Here is a 27893-nt window from a genome sequence, read left to right on the forward strand (position 1 = left end):
AGTCATTGCTAATGAAGCAGTGGATGAGCCTGCTGGTGGGACTTGAGGGTTCCCCTTCCTACACTCCCGCAGGGTGCCCAGTAGCCAGCCTGGCCTTCCTCCAACCAGCCCAACAGGTCTGAAGCATTTAGAGGATGATAGCTCGGGGACACCAGTGTTACCTTTCCCTTTTCTACTCTGAATCACTGAACAGTCTTAGAGTCCCATGGTTACAGCCAATTCCACAACTGTGGGCTCCCAGGGACACCATCGTTTGTTCACTGAACAGCCCCTCAAGTCACAGCTGACAACAGAGGCTGGCAGTCACACAGCAGGGGCTTGGAAGGCGAGTCCAGCCCATGTCCTCCTTGACCCTGCAACAGGACCTTCCCAGGTGACCCTGGGGAACAATCACTGCAGTCTTGTTGACTCATCACTGTGGGGGAAGGAAGCCCAAGACAGGTGATTCAGGAGGTAGGTGATAGATTTCCTCCACTGTGGTTCCAACCCTGCCATGATACTCCCACTGTCCTCATTCGCTGCCTCGGGCTAGCATTGTGCAGGGACAAAGTGGTTTGGAGAGAAGAATGTAGCCTCTGGAGAAGGGTGCTGAGGAGCTCAGTAGGGCACCCCACCAGAAAGAGTGAGCTGCAAGAGTGAGCTGCTGCTGGCTTCCCAGGGAGCTGTATGCACAGCTGCAGTGATCAAACCCATTGCCCAAGTCCGGCGGAAGTGCTCTGCCTGCAAAGGGCACCCCAGGATCATCAGGCTTCAGGGAGTGGAGCAGGCTGCTGAGCCAGGAGCAGAGCTGGCCAGGCTGCCTGTGCCAAGGAAGGAGGAGACCGCCCAGGCAGCCAAACCAGGCAGGAGGGGCTGGGCCAGCTGGGGCTGGAGTTAGTGTGACATCACCGGCCCGCCCGCCCCTGTCTGGAGCTGAGGGGAGGCCCGGAGCCTTTCTGGGGCCTGGGGGATCCTCTTGCACTAGTGGGCGGAGAGAAGTGCCTGCAGCCAACCAGGGTAAGGCTGCGCTCACAGTTTCCTCTGGCGGCATGTAAAGGCTCCACAAAGAACCCGGAGTTCAACTGAGGGTGCTGAGTCGGCCTGGGGATGGACCCCAAACCCTGAGTGCTGCTGCCGGACCCAGGACCTACAGGGAGCATGCACTGAGGCAGCTGCAGGCCACGCTGTGAGGAAGAACAGTTAGGAGCAGCCCCAGCGACACCCTAGCAAGTCCCATCCCTGAAATCCTCTGAGAGCGGAGGCTGTTGCCAGCAGAGGCCAGTAAGTCAAGGCTGCCAGACCAGCCTGAGGCTTGGGATCCCTCCTGGAGGCCATGGCCAGGCTGCCCTGCTGATGGCACTGTGAAGCATGTGAGGCACTGCTCCAGAGTCAAACAGGAGAAAAGAGGTAAGGGGCCAGCACTCAACTGCAGCAGCCAGGGGAAAGGGGCTTGAGATGGATGGGCCAGGGATGAACAATCCTGACTCCTCCCTCCATCTGGGGGTGTGCAGCTGGACCCCGCAGGGGGTCATACCTTGCTTTTACTTGGAGCCAAACCAAGTATTTTACTAGGCAGAGGACTGTGAATACTTGGGCAGGGTGGTGTTGAGGCACAAACAGGAGCGTGGGGCCAGGATGCTGAGGACTTCATTGATGGACTCCACTCACCTCTTTCAGATAAAGAGCCTGTGGGGTGAATCCGAGTGGCTGTTGGACATTGGGAGGTAGCCGGGTATGTGCATATGTGTAGGTGTGTACTTGAGAGGGCAGCATGCTGGGATATGGAAGGACCTGACAAGTTGTGTTTAAGCTCTGGGCTACTGCACACCCAGGCTAGAGAACATGCTAAGGCAGAAGCAGCTAGAAGTCAGACCTGAGGCAGTGGGAGCCCTCTTTCAGAAAGTTCCCTGGGCCGGGCAGCGACAGCTCACAGGCTTCCAGCGGGCCAGGAGCAGAGGCGTCCTGTGCGGGACAGAACATGTCACCCACAAGTTTCTGTCAGTGGGGCAAAGTGCTGTCCTGACTTTCCCTCTGTGCCCAAGGACACAGCAGATGGCCCCCAGGTCTCCACCTGGCAGGATATGCTGAGAACCTGGAGGACATGCTTTCCTGGCAGCCTCATGAGGGGACACTGCAGGCGCCACATATAGGGTCCCTTGAAAACACTCGCATGAGATAACAATTTCCAAACAGAATTTTTCTGCTGATCCCTTCCCTCTCCCTGTGACATCTGTGTCAAGGGTCAGCTATTGCCACTGCTGTGGGATTAGGAGAGTTCCCAGAGGGCAGTGTGGTTACTCAGAAAAAGATCCCTTTCCACAGGGGCTGGGAAGAAGTTTGAAAACGCCAGTTCTGAAGCTAGCTCAATGCTCTCCACATGGGTTCTTCCAAGTACAGGCAATAATGAGCTGGCTCCAAGTCTGAGCTCAGTGGCTCTGGAAGATCACTGAATTCCTAAGCCTCAGTTTCCTGATCTGTGAAATGGAGGGACAAGAGTGCCCAGCTCAGTAGTAGGTGAGCACTCCACAACACACAGTGACTTCAGGGCCGCTCTGAGTCACACATCACTGTTATTGAGAGCCCAACCATGAGAACCGCCCAGGGGGGAACGAGTACCCCAGTTCTTTCCCTGCCTTGTATATATTCTGCTAAGGCAGCAGCTCTCACCCGAAGTAGCAAGCAAAATAATTTTATGGCTGGGGGTCACCACAACCTGAGGAACTGTATCACAGAGTGAGGGCTTTGTATCTAGGACTGTGGTTTGAGGCTACCTGTAAGCATTTCTGCATCTTAGAAGTATACTCTTAAGGAAACACACAAACAGACCAAAACCTCCAATGCTAACCTTGCAGGCACAGTGATACCCTGCACCATCCTGGATGCTCCTGGACTGCCTACTGGCATCCTTGTCAGAATCACAAGGATAGGAACATGGAGCTTCCATGGTCCCACAAGAGGACTGCCAGCCACACTTGTCTTACAGAGGGACAGGCAGAGAACAACCTCCAGCAAGCCTGGCCATGGTGGAGTAGTGCCACACAATTCCAGTGTATCTGAGCTCAGGGGCAGCAGCTTTTCTCCTGAGACCCCCCCCCCAGAGTGTCAAACGGGCTCTAAAGTTCTCAGAGACATTTGGAAAGAGGCTGTGAAGTGTGTGCTTTCCAGCCCAAGCCTCTGGAGTGGGTGACACTGAAGGTTTCCTGCTGTAGTCTGGACTTGGTGGCTTTCTGACCTCTGCATACAGCTCCTGCTGAACTGAAGTTCTCATTTTTTTTGTGAACCCACAAAGATCTACAAAGTTGCCCACTGGGCTTAGTGACCAGGCACTTTATCTCATTCCATCCCTACTCCTAGGAAATAGGTTCTGGTTTTAACACACCCTTTTCAGATGGAAGAATAAAGTAAAGGTTCAGGAAGGCTAATTTGCCTAATGTGACAGCTATGAGATCCATGGGACTTAAACCTAGGACTATGGTTCCAAAGCACATGCCTTCTTTCATCCTACCCCACTAAATATCCTAACTTCTCCTACCCTGATGCCACCCTGTGTCACTGGCAGTCAAGTCTGCTTTTTGCTGTCCTAAATCCCTCTGAGAACAGGGTGCTTCCCTGGTTTCCACGCTGCTTTCTCTGTGGACACCCCATCTGCAGCATACAAAGTGTGGCTGCATACTCCACATCGTTCCTACAACCTAACACCATGCCCCACACCCTGCATGTGGGGGCCAGTGCCTTGAGTAAACAAACATTCACCCATGTGACCAGATAGATGAAGGCATTCTCTCAACAGTGTTTGAGGAAATCCTTCAGGGCTGCTATATGGGAGCTCACCATCTACCCTGTGCCACACCTAACAGTTCCTGAGGAAGCATCAGACACCTGGACACAAACAAAGCAGACAGAAGGTCCTCCCAGGGCAGGTAGTTAGCCTCTGGCCTCTCACTGAATCATGGCCTACTTCGTCTGGGATGCTCTCTACTAAAAGTGCACACAGTGGAATGAGGCAGGCAGGTGGTAAATAATTCCATGAACACCCAACATATGGTATGAGTCATAAGAGGTAGCTCTGGGAGCTGAGAGGGTCCCCGGGATGAGCAGCACTGTCCCAAAGGAACAAAAGTGAAAAGTGGGGTACAGAAACATGGTTTCTCCATCAGCGAGTCAAAAGAAGCCTTTCAGCTCTGGCCTGGCCACTCTGGTCAAGCCCAAAGTCATCTGGCACAGCCATGTAGTAGAAATCTCCAGAAAGAACTGATGTATGGAGAGGCAGATCTTTTCCGTAAATTCATGTGACACACCAAAGGTTACTTAGCCACAGGAAGCTTGGAGTTTGTGGAGATACACAGGACACACCAGAGACCTTACTTGGGAAGTTTCTGTGACAAAGCTGTATCCTGCTTCTGATGACCGATTCATTAACTAAGCGAGGGAGGGTTATAGCATCCTGTTCCATGTGCACATCACTGTGAGACACATTCTGATCACAGGAATGCTAAGATGCTGGGTGGGGAGCCAGGCCTCTGACAATTGAGCCATTGTGCAGGTCCATTCCCTTGTAAAACCAGCCTGTCTTGGGGCCAGCAGCCCCAGAGGCTTGGCCGCTGTCACTCAGTCCTCAAACAGGCAGCTGAGACCACCATAGAAAAGCCCAGAAGGAACTCTTTTCCTCACCTCCCAGGGATTCCTGGTTTCTAGAATGCTAAAGTCCTACAAGGGATTGATCCTCCTCCAACCTCTGCCGTGGTTGCCCTGCTAACTGAATCTCCAGAACCCACCCCAGACAGCAGAGAAGATCTGCAGGGTGGATGAGTCCATGAGCCACGAGGTGAACCACAAGCAGGCCTAGCTGTCAGTCACAGGGACCATGGATCCAGAGAGAATGCTGTTCAGCCAAGGTCTCGCCTGGGGCACTTCTCCTCCCCCTGGACTACCGTCTCTTCCCCATCCTGGACCCATCCCAGGACCCTTTAGCCCCTCCTGAATGTTGCCACCAGCATTTGGAATGCCCTAAGTACAGGAGCCGTGTCTCCTTTTTTTCCTGCTCTGTCTCTCACGACTGGCCAGGAAAATATATGAAATGAATGTAGTCCTTGGCATCTAGTTGCCCAGATGCTACACTAGGATCTGGATAAGAAATTCTTAGGGGATTCTAAGAAGCCCACACTCTGGGACATCCAACCAGGACAGTCTGAGCTCTGGGTGCTGGGTGGAGATGGTGGCCTTAAGAGGTCCCACCTTAGGAATGAAGACAGTTATATATCATGTAGAAGTGTAGGAGAAGGTTCTCCAGGAAGAAAGCATGCGAAGGCAAGGTGCATGTAAGGACACTGACCTGATGCCATGTGAGTTCTATTCAGACCTGGAAGTGTGTATGGAGTGAATTATGGGGCAGTGTGTTGGCCTAGAACACCAAACCACCTGGGTTTAGATCCCCAACACCTCCTAAACTGGGGCACTGGCACACAGCAGGTACAGCAGGAAGATCAGGAGTCTCAAGGTCATGCCAGCCTCAGACAGCTCCTGGCCCTCTTGGTCAACAATCAGACTCTGTCTTAAGTCCACTTAGGAGCACATGGGATGAAAGCTGGCTTGGAGCCCAGTCCCACCATCTTGTAGCTCTGGTCCTAGTCCTTATCCTTACCCCTTAGCTCTGTGTGTTCATCTCTGAAATGGGGATAATGGCAGTCCCTACTTACAGAGTGCCTATTGATGCATGAGGAGGCATGGAAGGCACCTGTCCTGATGCTCAAGGAATGAGCCTCTCCCCATTGCCCGAAGTGACTCTTAATGCCAGCTACTCAGCTGGGCTCAGAAGAAAAGCTCCGGGTTAATACCCAGGTTTTCCAGGAAGCCACCTGGGGCAGTGCCGCACAACCAGCCTCAGACCCAACATTTCCCCCATCCCCCAACACATACACAAAACAGGGCTCCAGAGCACACTAGGTACTTCAGGAAGTGCAGCAGCCAACTCAGGAGCTGGACTCTCAAATGGCTTCTGCAGACACTCTTGCCTCTGCTCTGCTGGCCATGACTCTTGGCACAGAGGGTTCAGTGTGTGGACTGTGGGGGAATCTCAAAGTGGTTCCCAAATAATGAAGCAAGGAAGAGTAACAGCAGTATTCTTGTCCCCCCTGGCACAGGCACCAACCTCCCCAAGCCTAACCACATAACCTCTGCCCTATGATCTCACAGTGTGATCAGCAGCTCGCCTGTGGCAAGCCCATCACGCATGTCCCACCCCCACTCCCATCACTTCTCCAGGCATAGCTAAAGGATGTGATCCCACTTTCTCTACTCTGGTTCATGCCTCTGTCCAAGTTTCCCACAACAGGGCTGATCCCAGGATGGAGCCAGACATAATGACTGGTAGATGGGAAGGCTAAACCAGTGGGTGATGGAAAGCTGAATGGAGGGGGACTTATATAAAGGTCTGATGAGCTAAGCTGAGGAAGTGGTTAGCTGGCTGCAGCCTCCCTGGGGCCCTCATGGCCTGCTGGTGAGGGATGATTCACAGAATCCTGGGTTAAGAAGGGTGCCATCTGGAGACTGGTTATTCCCTCCCTGGCCTCCAGGCTCGGGATGAATCACGGAGAACAAACAATACACACTTCCTTCTCCAGATTGTCCAAGGTGAGTCTACCACTGTTCATCGGTGATACCCATTCTGGGGTCTCACCGCTCACAGGATCGAGAAGCTCTTTCTAACATCCAACAATATTCACCCTTGCACTGACTTGAAAGCCATGTCTGCTCATCTGGTCAACAGTAAGAAGCAACTACATCCTAGACATCAGACAATCAGACAAACAGGAGTCTTTTATTCCTACTGGTTGGAAAGGTGACCTTGGAGTGAGGGCATGGACCATCAAATCTGGGTCCTGCTGTTTACCCTAGGTGACCCGACATCTTGGGGCCTTGGCTTTCCTCATTGTCCAACACAGGTACGATCTGTCTCCTAGGTCAGGAGTCATATAATGGTGCTGCCTAGGTGCTAATAATAAAACTCACAGAGGATAACCAGCTTCAAGCTGGCCAACCCATACCTGGAGTCATCTATATATAGAGCCACGAGAGACAACAAGACAGAGCGTGTGTGGGTTACACACATGTACAACAAAGGGCAGCCATTATTCTTAATACTACTGACCACATACATACTCAACCTGATGGCTCATTTTTGAGACTCTGTCTACAGCTGGTTCCCTCCTTGTCCTGGGCTAGCTGCTGGTCTGGATACCCTCTGCAGGCATGCCAGGTCTTTCTGAAGTTTTTGTTAAGAATAACCATTTGCTGGTGTTTAAGTTTTTTCTGTGCTCTCTGCTGTCTTAGTCTTGGACTTGCCATTTCCACTCATGTTCTGGTCCTTCAAACTCACTCAAACACAGCTGGTGTGTCTCTGGAGGGCAGGGCAGCTAGGCATAGGTGGGCCTCGTGGCCTTGGCAGAGGTCACTCCTCAGGTCTCCAGCATGTCTGGGATGCCTTCTCAGGTGTGTGCTCACAACTGGCAGGGCAGTGATGGGGGGGGGGGAAGCAGTGCACTCTTCCAGCAGACCACAAGCTGGCTGGATTAGGAAAACACCCCGAGAGCCAGTCCTGTAGACCCCAAGAGCACTCCTGGCCCCTGCTGCCTAGAGGCTCACAAGGCTTCTCTTGGGGTTTCCCGGCACACTGTCATTTCCATAGCAGGCGTGCTTTGGTGTGCTTTGTGTATCTGCTGCCTGACTCTGTTATCTAGTCATTCCATAACGCAGGCAAACAAGTCATGATCTTCCGATCTCGAAGTTACCTCATCTGTCCTGCTATTAGCCCTGACTGCACCTCTGTGGTAATTAAATAGCTGTACTAGGACTAGGAATATACCTCAGCAGTCAGAGTGCTTGCCTAGTATTCATGGCTGGGTTTAATCCACAGCACTGTATAAATGGGGTGTGATAACACATGCCTCTAATCCCAGCACTGGAGATATGGAGGCAGGGCTGATCCTCAGCCTCAGAAGGCGTTCAGAGACGGCCCAAGACACATTTGACCTTATCTACAGAAAAAGGAAAGAATACTAGAAATACACAAAAGACCATAATTGTGTGCCCCCTAGAATGGCAGAACTAGCCAGCAAAGCACCGCCCTGCTGTTACCTAAGACATGGGGGTGGACCCCAGCACCCAACTATATGGCTGCCCTGAAGCAAAGGTCTCTTCCCAAAGGGTTGCTGAGAAGGTCCAGTGACATGATACAGACAAAGTGCTTGGGCCATAGAAATAAATGGTTAGAGTTATTTTTATTATTTGAACTCTTCTCATTCCTAATCCCAAGCCAGTAGCTTCTTCCACAAGAACAGACCACTGCCTGGGCTACAGTGCTATGACAGCAGGAGGGATGTAGACATGCAGGCTGTGCCCCCACCACACTGGCCAGATGGGGATACTCGATGCAGCCCACGGGAGGCTGGTGAAGCAGGCTCAGGGAGGGAGTCCACCTCATGTGCAGAGGCCATCCTGCCACGTGGTCACTGCAGCCTTGCTGTTGGGGAGAGGGAAGCCCGGCACAATGGAAACTCCTCGCCATACAATGTGGAAAAGTGATTCGGATCGGTGTTTTTATTTTAATTTCCAAGCCAAGGAAAACAGTTGGGTTTGCTTTTCTTTGTTGGTCATGGGAGAAAGCAAGGAGGGGCACTTTGACTGGAGTTGAGCTGTCTCCAGCCTAAGACAGCTGGAATGCTGGGGGGGGGGGTTACTTCTCTTGGGATGCAATTAGCTGAATAAATATCAAGAAAGAAAAGTAAACAGACTCATTATTGCCCATTCGGAACTGCCAAACTAGCAGAAGATAGGTTAAAATCCTTAGGGAAAACAAATGCTTGCTAGGGAGGCTAAGGGCTGCATGAGGAACACGGCCCTGGTGTAAGCCCCTTGGTGGTCCAACCTGTCTCTAGGCAGGACACCCTGCCTGACTGGAGGTCAAGTATCTACACTGATCACTAACACTATTGATTACCTAGAGTGTGGGCAAGTCCCTAGCAAGGGACTCTGTTCCTTTCTGTAAGGCTTTCTGTAAGGCACTGGACTCCAATCACACCACCAAGCTCAGGCCCCTGGAGATGGAGCTGTAAGCTCAGACTCCAGCACAACACTTGGTGACTCACTGGCAATAACTCCAGCTGGTCTGTGACTTCACATCTTTTTCAGATTCTACTTCCTCACCTTCAAGTCAGGTATGATACAAATAACAGACTCCGGGGCTTTGGAGTGACCAGGACATGGGTGAGTGGTGGTTGTTGAGTTTGGTCTGCAAGCAATGTTTTTTCAGGCAAAGGGGTTCAGTGATCACACCTGTGTGTCCCCAAGCCACTCATCATGTGCCAGCACTGGGCAGCTGCCTAGAGGGTCAGAACTTGGTCTGAGACCTAGGTCCTCTATGAAGTGGGCCATTGATGGCATTTACTCTAAGAAGTCAATGGTACTCTACCATAGTACAGCCATCCTCTGCACTTTTTAGTGGTGTTTTGCTGTTCTTGCTCACCCTCACATTTCTTTACCCAATGGGCAATTTGGACTCTGCCACCCCATTTCACAGAAGAGGTGCTCACTCAGTCTTCAGCATCTCAAGTCCCAAGACAAGCGCTATGAGGACTCACACTTGGGAAGGGACGAAACTCAATAAATAGCACAGCCTCTGGGTTTGGATACACGGGAATGTTTAGAAATCAAGTTTGTTTTTTTTTTTTTTTTCCCTCTGGTGCCAAGTTGCCTCCCTGGCATTCTGGCAGTTTCTTGGCCTTAGCACAGAGGTGTTTGTCACCCAGTAGACAGGTGAGCTGCCCACAGAAGGTGCAGCAGAAGGCAGAAGGACCCACCCTAGCCTGGGGCCCATCTTCTCCCCATTCTTCTTCAGTGGGGAGTGGGGGAGTGGGAGGGTGGGGGTGGCCCAACTCCCAAGGAACCAAAGCTTTGGAAACCAAGCAAACACTGTCAAACTAGCCTGTTTCCACTAAAGCTCCACCTCTCTATAGCTCTCCATTAAATACCCTCTCTGCCTGGCCCAGTGTGCCCTCTGACTGTCAGAACCAAGCATGGGCTCTGGATTTCGGTAGAAAACAGCCCAGCCCAGCCGCAAGGAGAACAGGGTCTGATCTGCAGCAGCCCATTGGCTGGTCCATGGTGCAGCCTGCAGCCAGGGAGTCCCAGGAGAAGCTTCCATTGGATCCTGTGCCACAGCAGGTGTTCGGCAGATATGAATGTAACATGCATGAGTGGTGATGCTGGCAGCTTCCGACTGCTAGCAGCGGTCAGTCAGCTCAGGGCTGAGTTCTGGTTGTGCCACCTTCTAGCCTTGTGATCTTCAGACTTGGAAACTGAGTCCCAGTTTCCTGCTTTGTGATATGGAGTAAGAGTCTCTAGGGCTGGTGAGATAGACTAGTAAATAAGAGTTCTTGCCACCAAGCCCAATGACCTGAGGTTGGCGCCGGGGACAGACAACATAGAAGGAGAGAATTGACTCCTACAAGTTGTTCTCTGAGCTCTACAAGTGAGCTAAGGCAATTGTGCCTCTACACATGCATGCATAAATGTATGTTGTAAAAATTAAAAAGCAGAGAAGCTACCATCAAAGAACACTGTAAGAACACAGGAAAGTAGTTCCGGGCACATCCTAACGTCCCTCTTGACCTATCTAACTCCTACTCATCCCTCAAGAGTCAGCGTAAAGGTCACTTTCTCAGGGAAGTGCTCCTGACCCCTGTATTAGGTCAGGGCGCTATCATACCCTTTCACAACACGTGATATTCCTCCCAGCTCTTGGGAACACTGGTGATGTGAAGGCCTATCGGGTGTGAGGACAGCTGTATCCCCAGCATCCAGCACATTGCCTGGCACACTGTAATTGTAATGAATGTATGGGGAAGGGATACACTATCTAAGAAACAGGCAAACAGGCAGAGACACACGCCAAACTTTTGTCCCTTCCTGATTCCATCTCACTGCAATGATGGGGACCCTGAAGTCACTGGCTGTTAACTGGCATTTGGATTAAGAAGAGGTCAGTTGTCCTTGTTTGGGGCTCTGTAGCTTGGCAAACACACAGACAAGAGCCATGTGACGGGATGCATCCTTCTGTGGACACTGACCACTACCAAATGAGTGCATTCCATTCCGTGTCTAGAAGCTCATTCATTTAGCAAACACTTGCTGAAAATGCCTTCTCAATGCTACAGTCTAGGAACAGGAGGTTAAGAGAGACCCTTAGAGAACATAGGTCTAGCAGGGCTGAGACCAGAGCGCTAAGATAGGCAGACCATGGGGAAAGCTCAGGAATCTGAGGACAGAACACAGAAATGTGAAGGTCAGAGTCCCAAGGCAGGGGAGACAGACTGGACACTCCTCCAAACCTCCATGCACAGTGTCAGGGTCTTGGGCTCTGGGAGTGGCATATCTCTTTTCCTCTCTACCTCAGCAGGGCCCCACCATCTTCAAATGCTTCCACGACAACTGTTCTCCCTCTGACACCAGGAAAGTGGAACTAGCCTCCCTGAATGTAGCTGGGTAATATCCTGTGTGGCACAGGCCAGCAGCAGGGATGCAGCTGTCACTGACTCCCTTTCTCCACTCTTAGGCTTTCAGAGATCTCATTCATAAAGACCAACCTCCACACCACAAGGACCATGAGGCCACTGTATGTGACCTGCTGGTGGCTTGGATTGCTGGCCACCATTGGAGCTGCTACAGGTCCAGAGGATGATGTTGAAGGCGCAGAGGATGGCTCTCAGAGAGAGTACATTTACCTCAACAGGTACAAGCGGGCAGGTGAGTCTCCGGACAAGTGCACCTATACTTTCATTGTGCCCCAGCAGCGGGTCACAGGTGCCATCTGTGTCAACTCCAAGGAGCCCGAGGTGCACCTGGAGAACCGTGTGCACAAGCAGGAGCTGGAGCTGCTCAACAACGAGCTGCTTAAACAGAAACGGCAGATTGAGACGCTGCAGCAGCTGGTGGAGGTAGACGGGGGCATCGTGAGTGAGGTGAAGCTGCTGCGGAAGGAGAGCCGCAACATGAACTCTCGGGTCACACAGCTGTACATGCAGCTCTTACATGAGATCATTCGCAAGCGGGACAATGCACTAGAGCTCTCCCAGCTGGAAAACAGGATTCTGAACCAGACGGCCGACATGCTGCAGCTGGCTAGTAAGTACAAGGACCTGGAGCACAAGTTCCAACACCTGGCCATGCTGGCCCACAACCAATCGGAGGTCATTGCACAGCTTGAGGAACACTGCCAGCGGGTACCTGCTGCCAGGCCTGTGCCCCAGCCACCTCCAGCCACCCCACCTCGGGTCTACCAACCACCCACCTACAACCGCATCATCAACCAGATCTCCACCAATGAGATCCAGAGTGACCAGAACCTGAAGGTGCTGCCACCCCCTCTACCCACCATGCCTACTCTCACTAGCCTCCCATCTTCTACTGATAAGCCCTCAGGTAAGTTCTTCGGGGAGCCCAGCTCACAGGGGCCTCAGAGCCAGGCTTCAGGCTTCCACTGGGGGAAGAGCCTTGTCCAGTAGAGGCCAGACCAGAACTTGCATAATCCCCTAGCAATCCCTCGAGATGGAGCCAGTGGGGTTGGGTGGGTGGGAGTGAGAGACTGCACTGCTCCAATAAGGTGGTAGAGGGCAGAGCCCAGAAGCTAGCAGCTGTGGATATGTGCCAGCTGTGTGGTCTCCAGGAGGAAAGAGCCCAGGCTTGGATAGTTCAAGACTTTGCAGTTGCCCTTAGTAGCTAGGGTGTCACACCTGTGGGCTCACAAACACGTGCAGGACCCAGAGCTACTATGTAAATGTCACCTGACAAGCCATAGGCCAGTGGGAGAGTGATATTAAGTTCAAAGTTAAAGCTTCATCGGGGCAGGGACCAGAAGGATCTCTTCCCGAAGACTGTGAGTTTCTTTTAGTTAGTGGCTGCCTAGTTTTCAACAAGGCTTCTTTCTATATACTCTCAGCATACATGTCATGCTAAACTGGGATTCTCAGGACACTACTGTGGAAGAATGGAGTCCATGGAGTATACCCTGGGAAGTGTAACCAAATACTGTCCTGCGATTTTTCATGAGAGTCACCTGATTGAGCTTGCAGCTCTTTAGGGACAGGCTGAGTAACCCGTTCACATGCTGAACATGCTCAGGCCTTTACTTTGGGTCCAAGCTGGGCCTCTACTTCAGACTCTGGCAATCCTTGGTTTCAGGGGAGCCAGCTACAGGAATACCTTCAAGGGGGCCAGTCCCTGGAACCTGGCTTCTCCTTTATCTAGGCACTGTTATTTTTCCATATATGCCAACTGAACTCATCTCTGCAGAAGTTAACCTAAGACTGTGCATGGGGTACCAACTTCTTTGTTAGTAGGGAGATATTTTTTACTAGAAAAATCCTGTTTCGTACTTATTTCACACTTTAAAAAATAAACAGTAGTACTAAGCCAACCCCATGTGTAGGAGGGTGGACAAGCCAGTGGTGCAGTAGGGAGCTAGGTTCATGGAACAGCACCTGTCAAAGCACTTGAGGGAAAGAAAGACCTGGACTGGGTGTGGGGGTGGAGTGTCCTGGATTGAAATCCTGCTTCCTTTATTGCTGAGCTCTGTTGCTGTATTCCTCATCTAAGGCTTTGGGTAGGCTTTATTTTAGTCTGTTCCCAACTGACAGTTCTAGGACATGAAATACTGCAGACTGTGTGTGGCACTGGGCCTGAGGGAACAGCCTCATTGGATCATGGTCTTTGCATCTTAAGACAAAGAAACTGGAGTAAACAGCTTGTCTTTGGCTCTGGTGTGCAATGCCTGATGACCGTGCCATCTGCACCCACACCTGGTTTATATCAGGGGTGGAGGAGAGGGTGCGGTGTGTTCTGTGTTCTGACAGAATACCCAGGAGGGAAACGTGCCCTTGGGCACCATATGAAGGCTCAGATGTGCTTGCAGCCAGGCTGGTGTCACAGTCTGCAGATCGCCTTTCAACTCAGGATTTCTGGTTTCTAACTCAACTATCTCAGGACATTTCTGAGGCCAGAACAAAATGGGGATAAGCACCTGGATCTGCATATGGGTTTCACCCCTCCCCCTCCACCTCTTCCCCTATCTGCTCATGAGGAAGCTATTTAAATTGGTTGGAAGCTCTGGATTCGATCCTTGTGATGCATAAAACCAGGGAGTGGAGGCAGCAGGACCAGAAGTTCAAAGTCATCCTTGAACTTCTCTAAATATGGAGTTCAAAAATAAATGTACACAAGTTTTTGTTCTGTTTTGGACTCCTCTGAGCCTTACCTTTCTTCAAATGAGGAAATGGTGACAGAGCCACAGCCTCACAGGGATCTGTCATGAAAATACAACATGCTATCATGCCATGAGAGGGTTGCCAAAATTGCCTGGGCCCTACTTTGACTTGGTGAAAACTATGGTCCTGTGTCTCCAGGAACTCAGCGTAGAGGAGGTGGCAAGTGTGTGAAAGTGTCTGGAATCTATATTGCCCCCAATCACTTTTGTTCCCCAAATTCACACAGCAGGTCTGACAAGATTTCTCTGGAAGGGCCAAAATTTCTGGAATGTGGTGGGAATTTATGAAGCCAGCATAACAAAATACCAGGAATACAATGAGCATTGTCTGGCCTCTGTGCAAAATACCACAGTGTGCTCAGTGCCTCAAAGAGAGGAAGATGAGGGACTATGCAGTCACTGAGACGGCATGACCAAGTCCTACTGGAGGGGATGAATAGCTCAGAGATGACACTTCCTTCTGTCTTGCATCTTGCATTCTGAAGGCTTTGTAAGTTTACCAGGTATACCTGGGAGCTGGAACACCCAGTTCCTAGTTGACCCTTGATGGAAGTGGGTCTGTAAAAGACCCAAGGGCATCACACTGCTGCAAGCCTATCGGATGGCCCTGGTGCCCAGCTGATTATAATCCAGCACAGGAAAGGGGCTGTGCCCTGAGTTCACCCCAGGCAGCTGCCACATGCCAGTCCCTGTGGAGATGGCTACTGCCGGCCACTGGTAGTACAGCATGGCCTTACTGGAAAGAAGAGGTTTTTAAAAATTGACAGGCACAGGCACTTCTAGCTATTTCCTCTCCTGCTTAGCAAGTTTCTTCAGGGATAAAGGAGGAGCCCTAAGGTCACGAAATAGAACTGCCGAGGTTCCTCTGTCCCTAGCATGGCCTCCCTGTCATACAGCCTCTTGGTGCAGAGTAGGAATGGGTCACTGGACTTGAAATTTCCAGGATACTGAGGTTCAATGTTACTTAGCCACGATTACAAATCTAACAAGTGGCTCGTCCAGAGAGCACCTTGGATACCAGTGTGGGAAAATGCTTCTAGGAATATTTGACTTAGCATCAGCCACTATAGACCTACCTTCTGTCATAGTTTCATGTGTATGCATGTGGGGGTTTGGGGGGAACCTTACAATGCCACACAAACACAGTAGCTGCAGCCGTACCAGGCAGAACAAGCCACTCTGCCTCAGTCCTCAGAGCCAATACACAGCAACAAGGACACACTTGATGTCCAGGAGATGGGCATTAAGAAGACTCCCATTCATCAGGTTTGGACACACCCCTGGATTACATGTCTGCCTTTCATGGACAGATGGGCCTAAATTCTTGCTTTCCTTACTTGTTGGCTCTCCATGTTATGACCCCTTCTCAGGACCTTACTGCTTCATGGACAACACTACATTTGCACACCACCTTCTCATTCCCGGCCTCTAGAGCTATCGCTTGGACAAGCTGGCCAAGTGCAGTTTCCTAGGTAGATTGCCTTCCCTGGTTCTACCTCACTCGTCCTCTGAGACAGGAAATATGCACGCAGACCATGCTCCCCAGCCCAACAGCATGTCTTAGAAACTGACTTGCTCCCTCCTTTCTGCAGGTCACATGAATACCATGCAGAGAAAAGGCCTGGTTTCAAGGTGACAGAGCTGGGGAGGTGAGGTGTGGTGCTGAAGGTGAGGGTAGAGTGACTGGCGAGGGGTTTTGACTTAGCCTTTGGGGCAGTAGCACTGAAGGGAAAGTCACCTGGCCTCCTGCCCCCAGAATGTGTGTTGTTTCTCCTGTATTGTACTCTCCTTGTTCTAAATTGTTTTCTTGAATGAATTAAGATCTCCAAAATGTATTGCAGCAGACATTTAAGAACATTCTTTGCTAGCTTCTACCTAACAAAAGCCACTAGAGGTTCTAGGATCATCTTCCCCACATCCTCCCTCTTTAGGGGTCTGGGGGAACTGATCACAAAGAGCTCTTTGATTATGACACACAGATATCCTGCCACCCCCTTCGGCCACTTTCCAAGAATGACAGTGGGCTGAAGGCCCTGGCTATTTGTAGGAGATAAACTATCAACTTTGTGACTGCTAGGAGTTGGGCATTTGGCATCTCAGGGCCTGAAAATACCAAGTTTGGCATTTGACAAGCCAGAAGTAATTGAGAAAATGCTGAGATCAGGCATCTGTGGCCAGCTTGCCACATGAATGGATCACTGTGGTGAATTTACTTATCGACTCTACAGTACTTATGCAGACCGCCAATTCACTGCACTGCTGTGTGTCTAAACCATGATGTCTACCAAGCCTGATGGTCAAGTGTATGATAAAGGTAATGATGGACACTTGCTGAGGAGGGCTGCAGGAACCTGCTCATGGGTCATAGGGGAGGGTCCGTCCCTGACTGCCCATCACTGCTGCTTCAGTTTTAGTGTCCCTGGGGCAAATCTGGATGAAAAGTGCCTTGGCAATCACCCAGGTAGTCCTCACCTGAATGTCAGAGGAGATGGAGCTGCTGAACCCAAGCCCTTATGTCATCCTTGCTCTCTCTAAAAAGGATAAGTGATTCTCCCTCTTTAAGTACAAAATTTTAGGTTAAGATTTCCGTTTACATAGAAAAACTGGTAAGAAAACCAAATATTAGTTTAAATGACGAAGACAGTAGTCATTAGTTGAAGTGGCCTTTGTGATTTTCTTACGAGTAGTTTCTGGGAGACCAGGGAAGGCAGCATGTGGTACTGCTCAGACACATGGCTTCCCTTGCATGTAGTCTGCTTCAGACTTCCCCACAGAAATTATTCCCTTTTTAGGATTTGGTCTGGATGTAGTTGACCATCTGCCATGGAAGTCTGTTTCCAGAAGGTTCTCAAGCTGAGGATGACAAAGAAAAGTAGCTTATATTCCTGTGAAGATGGGACAGGTAAAGGCAGGTAGAACATGTAGGGATTTGTACACAGACTCACCACCCTGAAAAGGTTCCTGCCTCCACAGCAGCCTACCACCATCTACTGGGAACGGATCTCCAACAACCCTAACTATATGGCAACAATAGCACACTGTGGTGGAGGAAGCTGGTGCCAGAGACAGGCTTGTGTACCAGTCCCAGGCCTCTGAGCCTGAGCTGCCTCGTGATTCAGGGGCTCTGAGGAAAAGATGAAATGGCACAGGAGGTCCTGGTTGGCTGGTGACAGGCCCTCTGAGACATGGTTGTAGCCACTCATACAAAGGCATTTAGGGGGCCTGGGCACGATGACGCAGTCCTTCTGGGGCTGGGAAAGGCTTTCCGGAGCAGGTGACAAGGGGCTGAGGCCCCGCAGAACTGTTCTCAGCCACAGTTACTAACTGTCAGGAAGCCATGAAGACCAGGCTCAGTGCTAGGCAAATGTCCTGTTTCAGGTAGAAAAAAAGGCCAAAGTGCCACAAATTATATACCAAGTGGCTTGTGGTCTAGTTGCAGGGTCAAATGGCAGAACAGAGGATAAAGAGAACTTTGTGAGCATATGAGAGATAAAAGGTGACCAGGGAAAGCCAGCATAGGTTCCTTAAGAAGAGCCAATGAAAAGCCCCCTTCCTTGGAGAGGGTCCATAGGTTGCTGACCACAGGACCACCGGCCACTTGTTCAGCACCTGTGGACTGAGAGTCCTGGCTCTGATAAATTCTTCTGTCATGTGCCTGCACTCAACAGTGAGCCCTTCATGTCCAATAACTACCTCACCCAGGCAGCGTTGGGGGCTACCAGCAGCAGCCCTGGAGAAGGCAGGCTCTACTCTGATCCTTGGAGGGGGGTAGGTCAGGGGTGGGGGTGGGAGTGCTCATCTGTGCATAGTGAGATAGTGAGACTTCCAGGACCCTGCTAGCCAACCCCCCCCCTTCTCTCTACCCTCAGGGTCCAAAGGATGCTAAACAAGATCTCTGGCCCTGAGCTCCACCCCTAGCCCACCTCTTTCCTAAGTTTTTTAAAACTCCCATCTCTCCTACCCAGTTGCCCTGCTGGAAACCTGAGTGGGCATATGCTTCTCAGCCTAAAACTACCACTGGACACATAAATAAAATGTTATTTATTTTGAAGTCAAACAAGCAGGCTGGGGCTCCTGGAAGCCCTTCATGTGTCCTAAGGGTCCTTAGGAGACCTGGAGCTGTATCAGATGCACTGAAGTGCACCTACCTCACACATCCAATATAATTTTTACTGTAATGATTTTGAAAGAGGCTGACTAAGTCTGCTTTTGAAATTATTTGGCCAGGAGTAGCTCAATTAATTTATGGTTGGCTCTGATTTCTCAGCAAACATCAGGCCTGCTCAGGGATTCTTGGGAAGTGAGAAAAATCTAAGCTACAAATTGTTTCCCAAAGTAATAATATCTTTTATAGAGGCTAAAGTTAATGATCAATGAATTCAACAAGATGGGTGGTATACTTGGTAGGAATATCATAGGCTAATATTTATTTTGTACTTTTCTTTTCACATCTGAAAACGAATACAATTTTTAGGTTTTAGACGTTTTCACAAACTCCTCAAAGCTCTGCCCCAGGCTCAATGCTGAGGACAGAGTGAGTTCATTTGCACACCCACCCGCACTGTGAGGAAAAATGGTTTGCACACTGCCAACACCTTTGGCAACTTGCAAACTATTCCTGTCTCAAGGCCACTGTTTGTACCCTGCTTCACTGAAAGGTAGCCATCAACAGGAACTACGATTTTACCAAAACTCTTGAAAAATGAGACTCTAGCACTATCAAACAAAATTGTTCCCATGCCCTTTACAGGGTCTGTCTTCAAGCCTGTTCAGGACAGCCAGGGACCTGCCACTCGCTAGGGTGGAACTCACATCTACACAGTACACTTGCCTTGACATTAAATGGGCAAATTGGAGTAGGACATTCCAGATCCAATTTTAGTATCTGGTCACTTCTGTTAGCAAGGAGACTACATGGAGCTAGACCGTCAAGAAGTGAACACCACACAAAGGTTCTTACATAAGGAAGGTGTCCAAGCAGTATCCTAGGGTGACATCAGGACCAAAGCACTCTCAGGAACACTCAGGAATATTACCACAGAACCCAGAGTTGTCTACTCAGCCTAAAGACACCATGCCCTGAGGCTCAGGGCCTGGGCATGGGCGAAGAGCCCACCAACTGCTGACTGGCTCTGGAAGGCTCTGCTTCCCGACTTAGCCTTCAAGTGTGTCGTGCAGGCACTGGAGTCTGCCTAACAGGATTACTGCTCCAGCTGCAGGGCTGAGACTCGTCATTCTCAAGTTACAAGAGATGATGGTACACTTGGGTCTAGCTTGGCAGCTAGCCTCAACTTCCCTTTACCAGAAAGACAACCAATGGAGCACTCTGTTTTCCATGGTGACTGTGTACCCTGTACCTATGGTGTCTCCATCAGGAATGCCAGAGAGGAGAGCAGAGCTTGAACCACCACGTTAACCAACACCAGGTGATTTGCTGAGGAATCAGTTACTCCTGGCCAAATAATTTCAAAATTCTCAGGGCCAGCCCCAGGGTACCAAGGCCTGAGACCTGCACATCTTGTGTCCCATGTGCCAGCATCCCTGCCCCATCCCCAGCCTCTGCCCCTCTCCAAAGACCACACGGATCTGCTGACTATGGCCGCCACACTGCACTTCATGTGGAACATTCTGACTATGGTGTAAATATGGTCTTTATAGAGGTGAGCCTGGGTGCCGCCGAGTTAGCGTTGGCCTGGTGCTGTGGGCAGAGCTGCCTCTCAGAAGTGGAGCCAATACAAACACCACCAGCCACTTGCTCTGTGCCAGAAGATGCGGCGCCCACTGCACTCTCAGCACTCAGCGGCACTCAACAAAGAGATTCTCATTCTCTGCTGCACTACAGCTTTGGGGCCTTCACTGATTCTGACTTAAAATATGTGTGGTAGAAAATACCTATTAATTGTGTGTGTGTGTGTGTGTGTGTGTATATGTGTGTGTGTGCGTGCGTGTATGTTTGGAAACTCAAGAGCAAACAGCATGTGTGTCTCAAGGAAGAGGTTATCCCACTTCCAACATATCAAGCTTGTGTGGGACAAGCTTGTATGGGAGGGGAGAGAGGCTTCCACCTAGCCCCTGGACTGAGGTCCACAGGATGGCTAGTGTTCTCTCTTTGCATCACAGCAGTAAAAACTAAGGCTCACTGAGGAGCCTGCCTTAAATCAGTGCTTCCAACACCGTAACAGTAATCTTTCCCCAATCTCATACTTCCTCAGCCCCAGACTCTTTCACCCAAATCTGGATGCTCTGCTTGGCCCTCGTGGCATTCTCCAAGTATAATGATGACAGATTTGTCACTGGGTTATTTATGTTACAGTGTTGAACTCGCACTGCATTATTTATGTGCAGCACAGGGAGCACGGCACCATCCCTGTTACATGGGACTTCTCATTACAGCAGGGTTTTAGTGCCGTACTTTCAATGTAATCTATATTTTGGACTGATTTTCATTTGCTGTTTATGCTGATAGCTTTGCCTCTTTTATGTTAACTAAGAAAAGGGGATGTGTTGAGCTGGGTAACTATGCAGGAAGAGGCCTGGCTGCTGGCTTTGGTGGGAGTTATTTTGTAGTCTCCCTTGCCTTCTGTCTTCTATCCCAGTATTCTCATTAAGTGCCCCCGGTCCTGCTGACCTGGTGGAAAGCTGGAAGGCCTCCCACGCCACTGTGCTTTGCTCCAGCTGTCAGGGACAGACTCTCATTCTCTGTCTCAGTCCCTGGGGCTTGGGCCAAACATAACGAAAACCTTATTCTCCTCTCTGAATGTTCTTCCTGAAGTTCTGGCCTCCCCTTCCCCAGGACAGAAACTGGGGGTGAGAAAAAGCAGGAAGTAGCATCAGGGAATAAAGGAGGGGAGGGAGGCAGGCAGGCAGGAAGAGGAGCTGCTTGTGTGTCATATACTCTGCCCAGGCTGTATACTTGGGGATCTGCTTGTCCTGTGTGCAGGGAAAGGAAAGGGTGTAAGCAGGAACCTTAAGCTGGCACTGGCACACTAACAAAGATTATTCCCTGATGTCACATCCTATTTCAAATCAAGGGCTCAGTGGGGTGCTCCACACTGCTATCAGGCCTAGGAAGGGACCCAAATCCAAGCTTTAGCCATCAGAGTGGACTAGGTGAACCCAAGCGCCAGCTCCCTCCCCACTCATGGACAGAAAGAGACAGGATCTTGGGGACTAAAGCCAAGAGTGCTGGTGAAGCTGGCCACTAGAGAAGGCCTGCCCTGCCCTGGTTCTCAAGGCCCACAGTAGCCACTAAGGGTTTTTGTTTGTTTGTTTGTTTGTCTGTTTTCTGAGACCAGATTTGATTACCTAGGCTGGCCTAGAACTCACTTTGTGGCAGAGGCTGAACTTGAACTTCTGATCCTCTTCCAGCACCGTCCAAGTACTGGGATGAAAGGCATGTACCACTGCAGCCACTGACTGAATATTTGTGGAATAAACATACAAAGCAGTAAACAAATCACAGGTCCTGGCACATTTCATCTTAGCCATTCACAGTCTGGAGAACACTTTGAAAAGTGCACAGCAAAATGTGACAATTATCTTAAACCAAGCAGTCTAGTAGGTAGGTCTTGAAAACCTCCAGAAATTTCATGACTGGGGAGATCCTAGCTTGACTGGGCCTTGATGACCCCAGCCTATATCCTCTTGCAATTGAGTGATGTCAAAACACAGGACATCATTGGAGGAGGGAAAGAGCCATGGTCAGAGACTGGTAGATCCACAGCAGTCATCCAGGCTCCTAGAACCCTTTTGGTGTTGCCTGCTGAAGAAAGCCATGGACCAGTTTGGCAAATGAGAGCATCAAGCCCACATGGCGGCAATGGCAATGGCAATGCATGCATCTCACTGCACCAAAGGATAGGACTTCTTTAAAAATCACCCCAAGAATATCCACCCAAATGACCTTTGTAATCCTAACAGGTCTGAGTAAGAAAAACATGACTCTGCTACAAACAAGAGAAACCAAGGGCAGGAGATGTGAAACACCCTTCTAATAGGTCACTTGTGAGGGAGAGCGCAGAGGTGGGGCTTGAAGTCCAGACCTCCTGCCTCTCAGCCTGGGCTCTTGCTTCCATAGCATCTGACTTCTCAAACTTACAAAACAAAAATCTGCCCCTTTAAATTGTGTTCCTCAGCTCTCTGTTGGAGGACATTATCTGTTTGGAGTACAGTTAGGGTGTAGTCTGGTGGCAGACAGTTATATAACATACATATTTGTGTTTACAGGCCCATGGAGAGATTGTCTGCAGGCCCTGGAGGATGGCCACGACACCAGCTCTATCTACCTGGTAAAGCCTGAGAATACTAACCGCCTCATGCAGGTGTGGTGCGACCAGAGACATGACCCGGGGGGTTGGACGGTCATCCAGAGACGCCTGGATGGCTCTGTCAACTTCTTCAGGAACTGGGAGACCTATAAGGTGAGACCAGTGGGCCTGTATGCACTTCCTGCAAGGTGACTGGTCCACCCCCAGTCCAGAAGGACAAAGACAGGAACGTTTCTGCAAATCCATCTGAGTGGTAAGGCCAGGCCCCTGCTTGTCTGCTATTCAGGAGAGGATGGAGTAGACACAACATCTTACTCTTAGCCACAGCCTCCACAAGGTGAACCTGCTCTTAGGGGCCAGAAGGGGCAGATCCCAGGGCTCCGGGTCTAGGCAACTCCCCCAAAAGGCATGTGTAGGCAACTGTGACAATAATTGGGCCCTAACTGCAAGGTCCATTCTCTGGGTTCCCCAGTTCCCAGGACACTAAGTGCTTCTCCTCGTAAGTGCACCCTGCACACAGCTTACAGTCACAGCGTGCTACAGCAGCAATTGCCATCAGCCCCAATGGCTCCTCCAGTCTCCTCCATCCTGCCTCTCTCCCTAGGCGGCCTGTGTATCTCCTGCTTCCCTCCTCTAAAGCCTAGCCTCAAGGTCCTCTTTGCACTCCTCCATTCCCTCAAGGAGATGGCACACACAGCAAGTGCTTACCCCTCCTAGGGAAGCTGATGATAGTGCCTGGCTCTGAGAATCACTTATAAGACTTTGGGGGCCACTGCTCAGCTGATGCCTCAAACTACATATCAAATGAGTTTCAAACCTAGAAGGACCCAGGTAGATGTAGCATGCCTGTCACAGCTGACCTGTCTATGCTAATGCTTACATACAACATGCACATGCAGTCCATTTCCAGAGAAGGCAACTGAGGCCTGGGGGAGGCGAGGGTTCTTGTCTGAGCAATGCTGGCTGCATGCCTTCTGGATGCCACATTATCCTGTCTTTGAGAAGTTACAGCATCCTCAGGTAAGGACAGAAACAGGCTCACACGAAGGAAGGAAAAAGGTGTGCTCTTCAGATGTGTGAATGGTACATGATTGATGGTTACAAAGGCTCAGTGACTCACCCTGTCACAAAGTCTGATATATAGGTAGCAGGGATTGGAGCCCAAGCCTGCCTTATGTACTATTTCTGGGACACTGGCTCCTCACTCATGCTCTCCTGGATCTTCCCCAGCAAGGGTTTGGGAACATCGATGGTGAATACTGGCTGGGCCTGGAGAACATCTACTGGCTGACAAACCAAGGCAACTACAAACTTCTTGTAACCATGGAGGACTGGTCTGGCCGCAAGGTCTTTGCAGAATATGCTAGCTTCCGCCTGGAACCAGAGAACGAGTACTATAAGCTGCGGCTGGGGCGCTATCATGGCAACGCAGGCGACTCCTTTACCTGGCATAACGGCAAACAGTTCACCACTCTGGACAGGGACCATGACGTGTACACAGGTAGGAAAAGTGGAGTCAAACCTAGGTGCTGAAAGGGGATAAGAGATTGGCCAATTGTACAGCCCCTGACTCCAGGGCCTGCAGCAAGAAGATGCCATGTGACAGACAGCTGTACCAAGCTGCTTAACATTGCTTCTCAGAGTCCCACCACCCTTAGATGAGTGGGCACTTACAAAAGGGAAGGCAGAAGTGCACAGATCTCACAGCTGAGGGCTGCCCTAGGCCAAGGCACTCATGCTTCAGGCTATGCCCTTCTCAATTCTGTCTGAGAACACACATTCACAGTCCAGAGTCTGGGATACACACTCCGCACTCCAATGCTAGCCCCATCACCTTAGTCACACTTCCCTCAGCATGCTGCATAATCTTGAATCTGGAAGTAGGGACAGTATCTTCTGGAAGGCCAGAGAATGTTCAGGAGCATCTGCCTCAGGTACTCTGGTCAGGATGCAGCATGCACTGAGGGCCCTGCTCAGCGACTCTTGCTGGCTACATGTAACGTGAATGTAGTGTGGTAAGAAAGCCACTAAGAGGAAACCAGCTATCGGAGAAGTCATTTGTCCCCGACTAAATCCTTAAACCCAAGTCTTGATTAAATGAGAAACAAAAGAGAATACAAAAAATTCCAAGGTGCAAAGGTACAGCTTGACCCTAAGGGTAAACATCCCACAACCATGTCCTCTACTCCACTCATGGCTCTGAGCTAATACCCAGGAACATCTCACAGGGTCCAGAGGCCCTAGTCAGCAAGGTCCAAGGCTCTGGAAGCCGAGTCTTTGCTTCCCAGGCAGACCTGGCCAACCTGCAGAGCCTCCCACTAAGTTATGATCTGAAGTTGGACCTTCTCTCTAAGGAGTGAGCTCTGGGGACTGCCTCAGAGACAGCATGTGCTTCAAACAATCTCTGGTCCTTACATACTTTCAGGTCCCCAAGACAGCCACACTAGAGAGTTCTTGAAACTTCAGGGGCCAGGTGGAACAGGACCTGCCTGTCTTCATACCACGGAGACAGGAGATATCTGCTCTGGCATTGAACTAACTATGCTGGAAGGGCCCCAGGAAGCAGTCATTGCTCTGTAGTGAGTCCTCACTAGTGTGGCTGCCTTGGCGGAAGGGTGGCCTTCATCTGTCTGATGCTGGGACATGAAACTGCAGTACATACTTGAGAGCTATCTCAGAGATTCAGGAAACTGTCCTGGGGCACACAGGGCTAGGGCAAGGATGTGGGGAAGAAGGCTGCCAAGGACTCTCCCTGTTCACCCAATGCAACACTACTACTTGGTTCTGGTGGTATTAAGACATTACTCAACAGAAGCCCCCTTCCCCCAGAAAAAGACCTCTGGAAATATGGTAAGGCTGGGGCTGAGGCCCCCAGCTTCAGCCTCAAGCTGTCTGCGGCCTCTTGTGGAGACAGCCTCTCCCTGAGGAAGGGGTCCCCCAACTAAGCCCAGGAGACTGGGCTCTTCTTGTCCTCCCTCTGTGGGGTGCCATGCCCCTGCATGCCTGCTCACACCTTGCCCACGCTCCTTATTATTGAACTTCTTGTCCTTGGCAGCACAATGCAGGTGATGTGACAATGCCAAGGGCTTCGTGGAAACAGCCCCATTTACGAAATAACATAAAAAGGGATCAGGATGAAATTTGGGCTAGGGAGGACAAGAGAGGCATTCCGTCTTAAACACTTCTTGTCATTCTCAAAAGACTCATCCAGACCTTTCAACTCTTAAAAATTGTTACAGAGAACTGTCTCCCCTCTTCCCAGCTCACAGCTGGCCACTTCCACTTTCTCCAGGGCCATCTCTAAGTGGAACCCAGGCCAAGGGCTAAACATAGCCCTCATTTATTCTTACAGGAATTTGTTAGAAAGCTAAGCTGCAAAGGCAGACCAGCCTTTGAGCCCTGCTCAGGGTCCCACAGAAGACAGCGAGCACACCATGAATGGGGTAAAAGCATCTGCTCCTAAACACTCTTCACACCTTCTCTCCTACAGGCAACTGTGCCCACTATCAGAAGGGAGGATGGTGGTATAATGCCTGTGCTCACTCCAACCTCAATGGGGTCTGGTACCGCGGGGGCCATTACCGGAGCCGATACCAAGATGGGGTCTACTGGGCTGAGTTCCGAGGAGGATCTTACTCGCTCAAGAAAGTGGTGATGATGATTCGGCCAAACCCCAACACCTTCCACTAAGCTTGCCCCCTTCCCGGCCACTCACACCCATTGCCAGAAGCTGTCAAAGCCGTCCCAGCTGTGCAGACCTCAGCACAGCTCCTCACCAGCTCCTCTCAGGCTGGGAGGGCAGGGTCCTGGACCCTGCTTTCCAATTCACTCTGTCAGATGATGGAAATGAAAAGTGTTCTCTGTCCCTCCTGCTCTCTTTTGCACCAGACGGCCCCTCATATTCCCAACAAGGGTAGAATTGCAGACTTTTTAATTAAGTCCCTCCAATAAGACACAACTGCCAACTCCCTCAGACATGACAGACACGCATATGAGCCACCACCACGTGTGTGCTCTTAGACACACATCACACGTGGTATGTCTAGATATGCATATGAGGTTGCCACATATACTTAACTTTTCCGTACTCAGTGCTCAAATGCTGATGCCAGCACCATAGCTTTGCCCTTACTGTCCTCTACTTAAGTCTCTAAACACAAAAGGCCATGTAGCCCTGATTTCAAAACACAGTCTTTGGAGCTGCCTGGATTCTTTCTGGAATGCCTGCAAACTCATCTCTCATGTAAGGGTCCCTGGCCTTCTCCCTGGGGAACCTCGCTGGGCACCTGATCGACCACTTCCCTTCCACCATGTATTTTACCTTTCTCCAGATGGACCAGCATCCTTCCATCCTTCCAAAGGTACCCCGTTGGCCTGTACCTTTCTTTCTGTGCCTTAGTCTCTGGCTGCTCACCGGAGGTCAAGGGTCCTCTTCTCTCTTTTCCCCTAGCCTCTCCTCTTCTGCCACACAGACCTTTATTTTTGGAACTATTCGTTGGCCTTTGGGGAGGAAATAGTCTGGGCTCAGGTGCCAGCCGGGAAAGGGAAGAGCCACAGTGGCAGCCACATAGACTTATATTCAGTTTTGTACCTTCCATTCATACTTTAGCCCCCACATTATTTTAACTTCCATGTAACTTCTCTGCCTTGCCAGAGACACTCCTTTGGAGATAAGTCACTGTCAGTCAATGTGTTGGGACTCCCAGACAGATGAAGATTTGAGGTCCCATGCTCACAAGGAACAATCTGCACCCTGTTCCTAAGCTACACCTCCCCAGAAGATGAGGCCACACGAGGAAAACCTATCTACTTTCCCTGAGCTGCAATGCCCTCAGGGCTGCTGTATACTGCAGGATGGTGGCTTCTTGAGTCCTGCTGGGCTTAGAGGTATCACCTGACTGCCATGCCAGGAGCAATAGATAAGTCAAGAAGGTGAGACCCTCCCGGTGGGTACATGTGCCAGGTGTGTGAGCTGTGGGCCATTTGGTACTGTCCACATCTGGGTGCATGCCTATTACCTCAGCATTTCTCCCAGTGTACCATACCATGTAGCATGTTCTGTTTATGTATAAAAGGGAGGTTTTTATTTTGTTTTTTGGTTTTTTTTGGGGGGGGTCTTTTTAAAAAAAATGTATTCCCAGACTATCCTTGTAATGACACAAATCTGCAATAAAAGCCATAAGTGCTGTGTGGATGCACCTACACTGTGTTGCTGTTCTAGAATGCCTTCCTGGGGCTTCTTTTCGTCAAAGAGGGGTATATAGTGTCTAGCTCACACAAGGAGTCCATGCCAGGGGACCTCTAGTCAGTCAAACCAGAGAAGAAGAAACCAA

At 50.4% G+C, this 27893-nt stretch overlaps 2 protein-coding genes across 5 annotated transcripts in view; one reads left to right on the top strand and one right to left on the bottom strand.

The window, feature by feature from the left end:
- Positions 1-27893, bottom strand: part of Ralgps1 (Ral GEF with PH domain and SH3 binding motif 1) — a 231887-nt gene that overhangs the window by 75927 nt on the left and 128067 nt on the right. The gene's annotated exons all lie outside the window — the stretch shown is intronic.
- Angptl2 (angiopoietin like 2) lies at positions 925-27760 on the top strand. The gene is made up of 5 exons (XM_051185238.1): positions 925-1386; positions 11588-12453; positions 22520-22713; positions 23791-24061; positions 26051-27760. Exons 2-5 carry the CDS (start codon positions 11637-11639, stop codon positions 26248-26250), a joined length of 1482 nt encoding a protein of 493 aa, XP_051041195.1. The 5' UTR covers positions 925-1386; positions 11588-11636; the 3' UTR covers positions 26251-27760.

Source organism: Phodopus roborovskii, unplaced genomic scaffold (assembly GCF_943737965.1).
Source record: "Phodopus roborovskii unplaced genomic scaffold, PHOROB, whole genome shotgun sequence".
In the NCBI taxonomy this organism is placed as follows: Eukaryota; Metazoa; Chordata; class Mammalia; order Rodentia; family Cricetidae; genus Phodopus; species Phodopus roborovskii.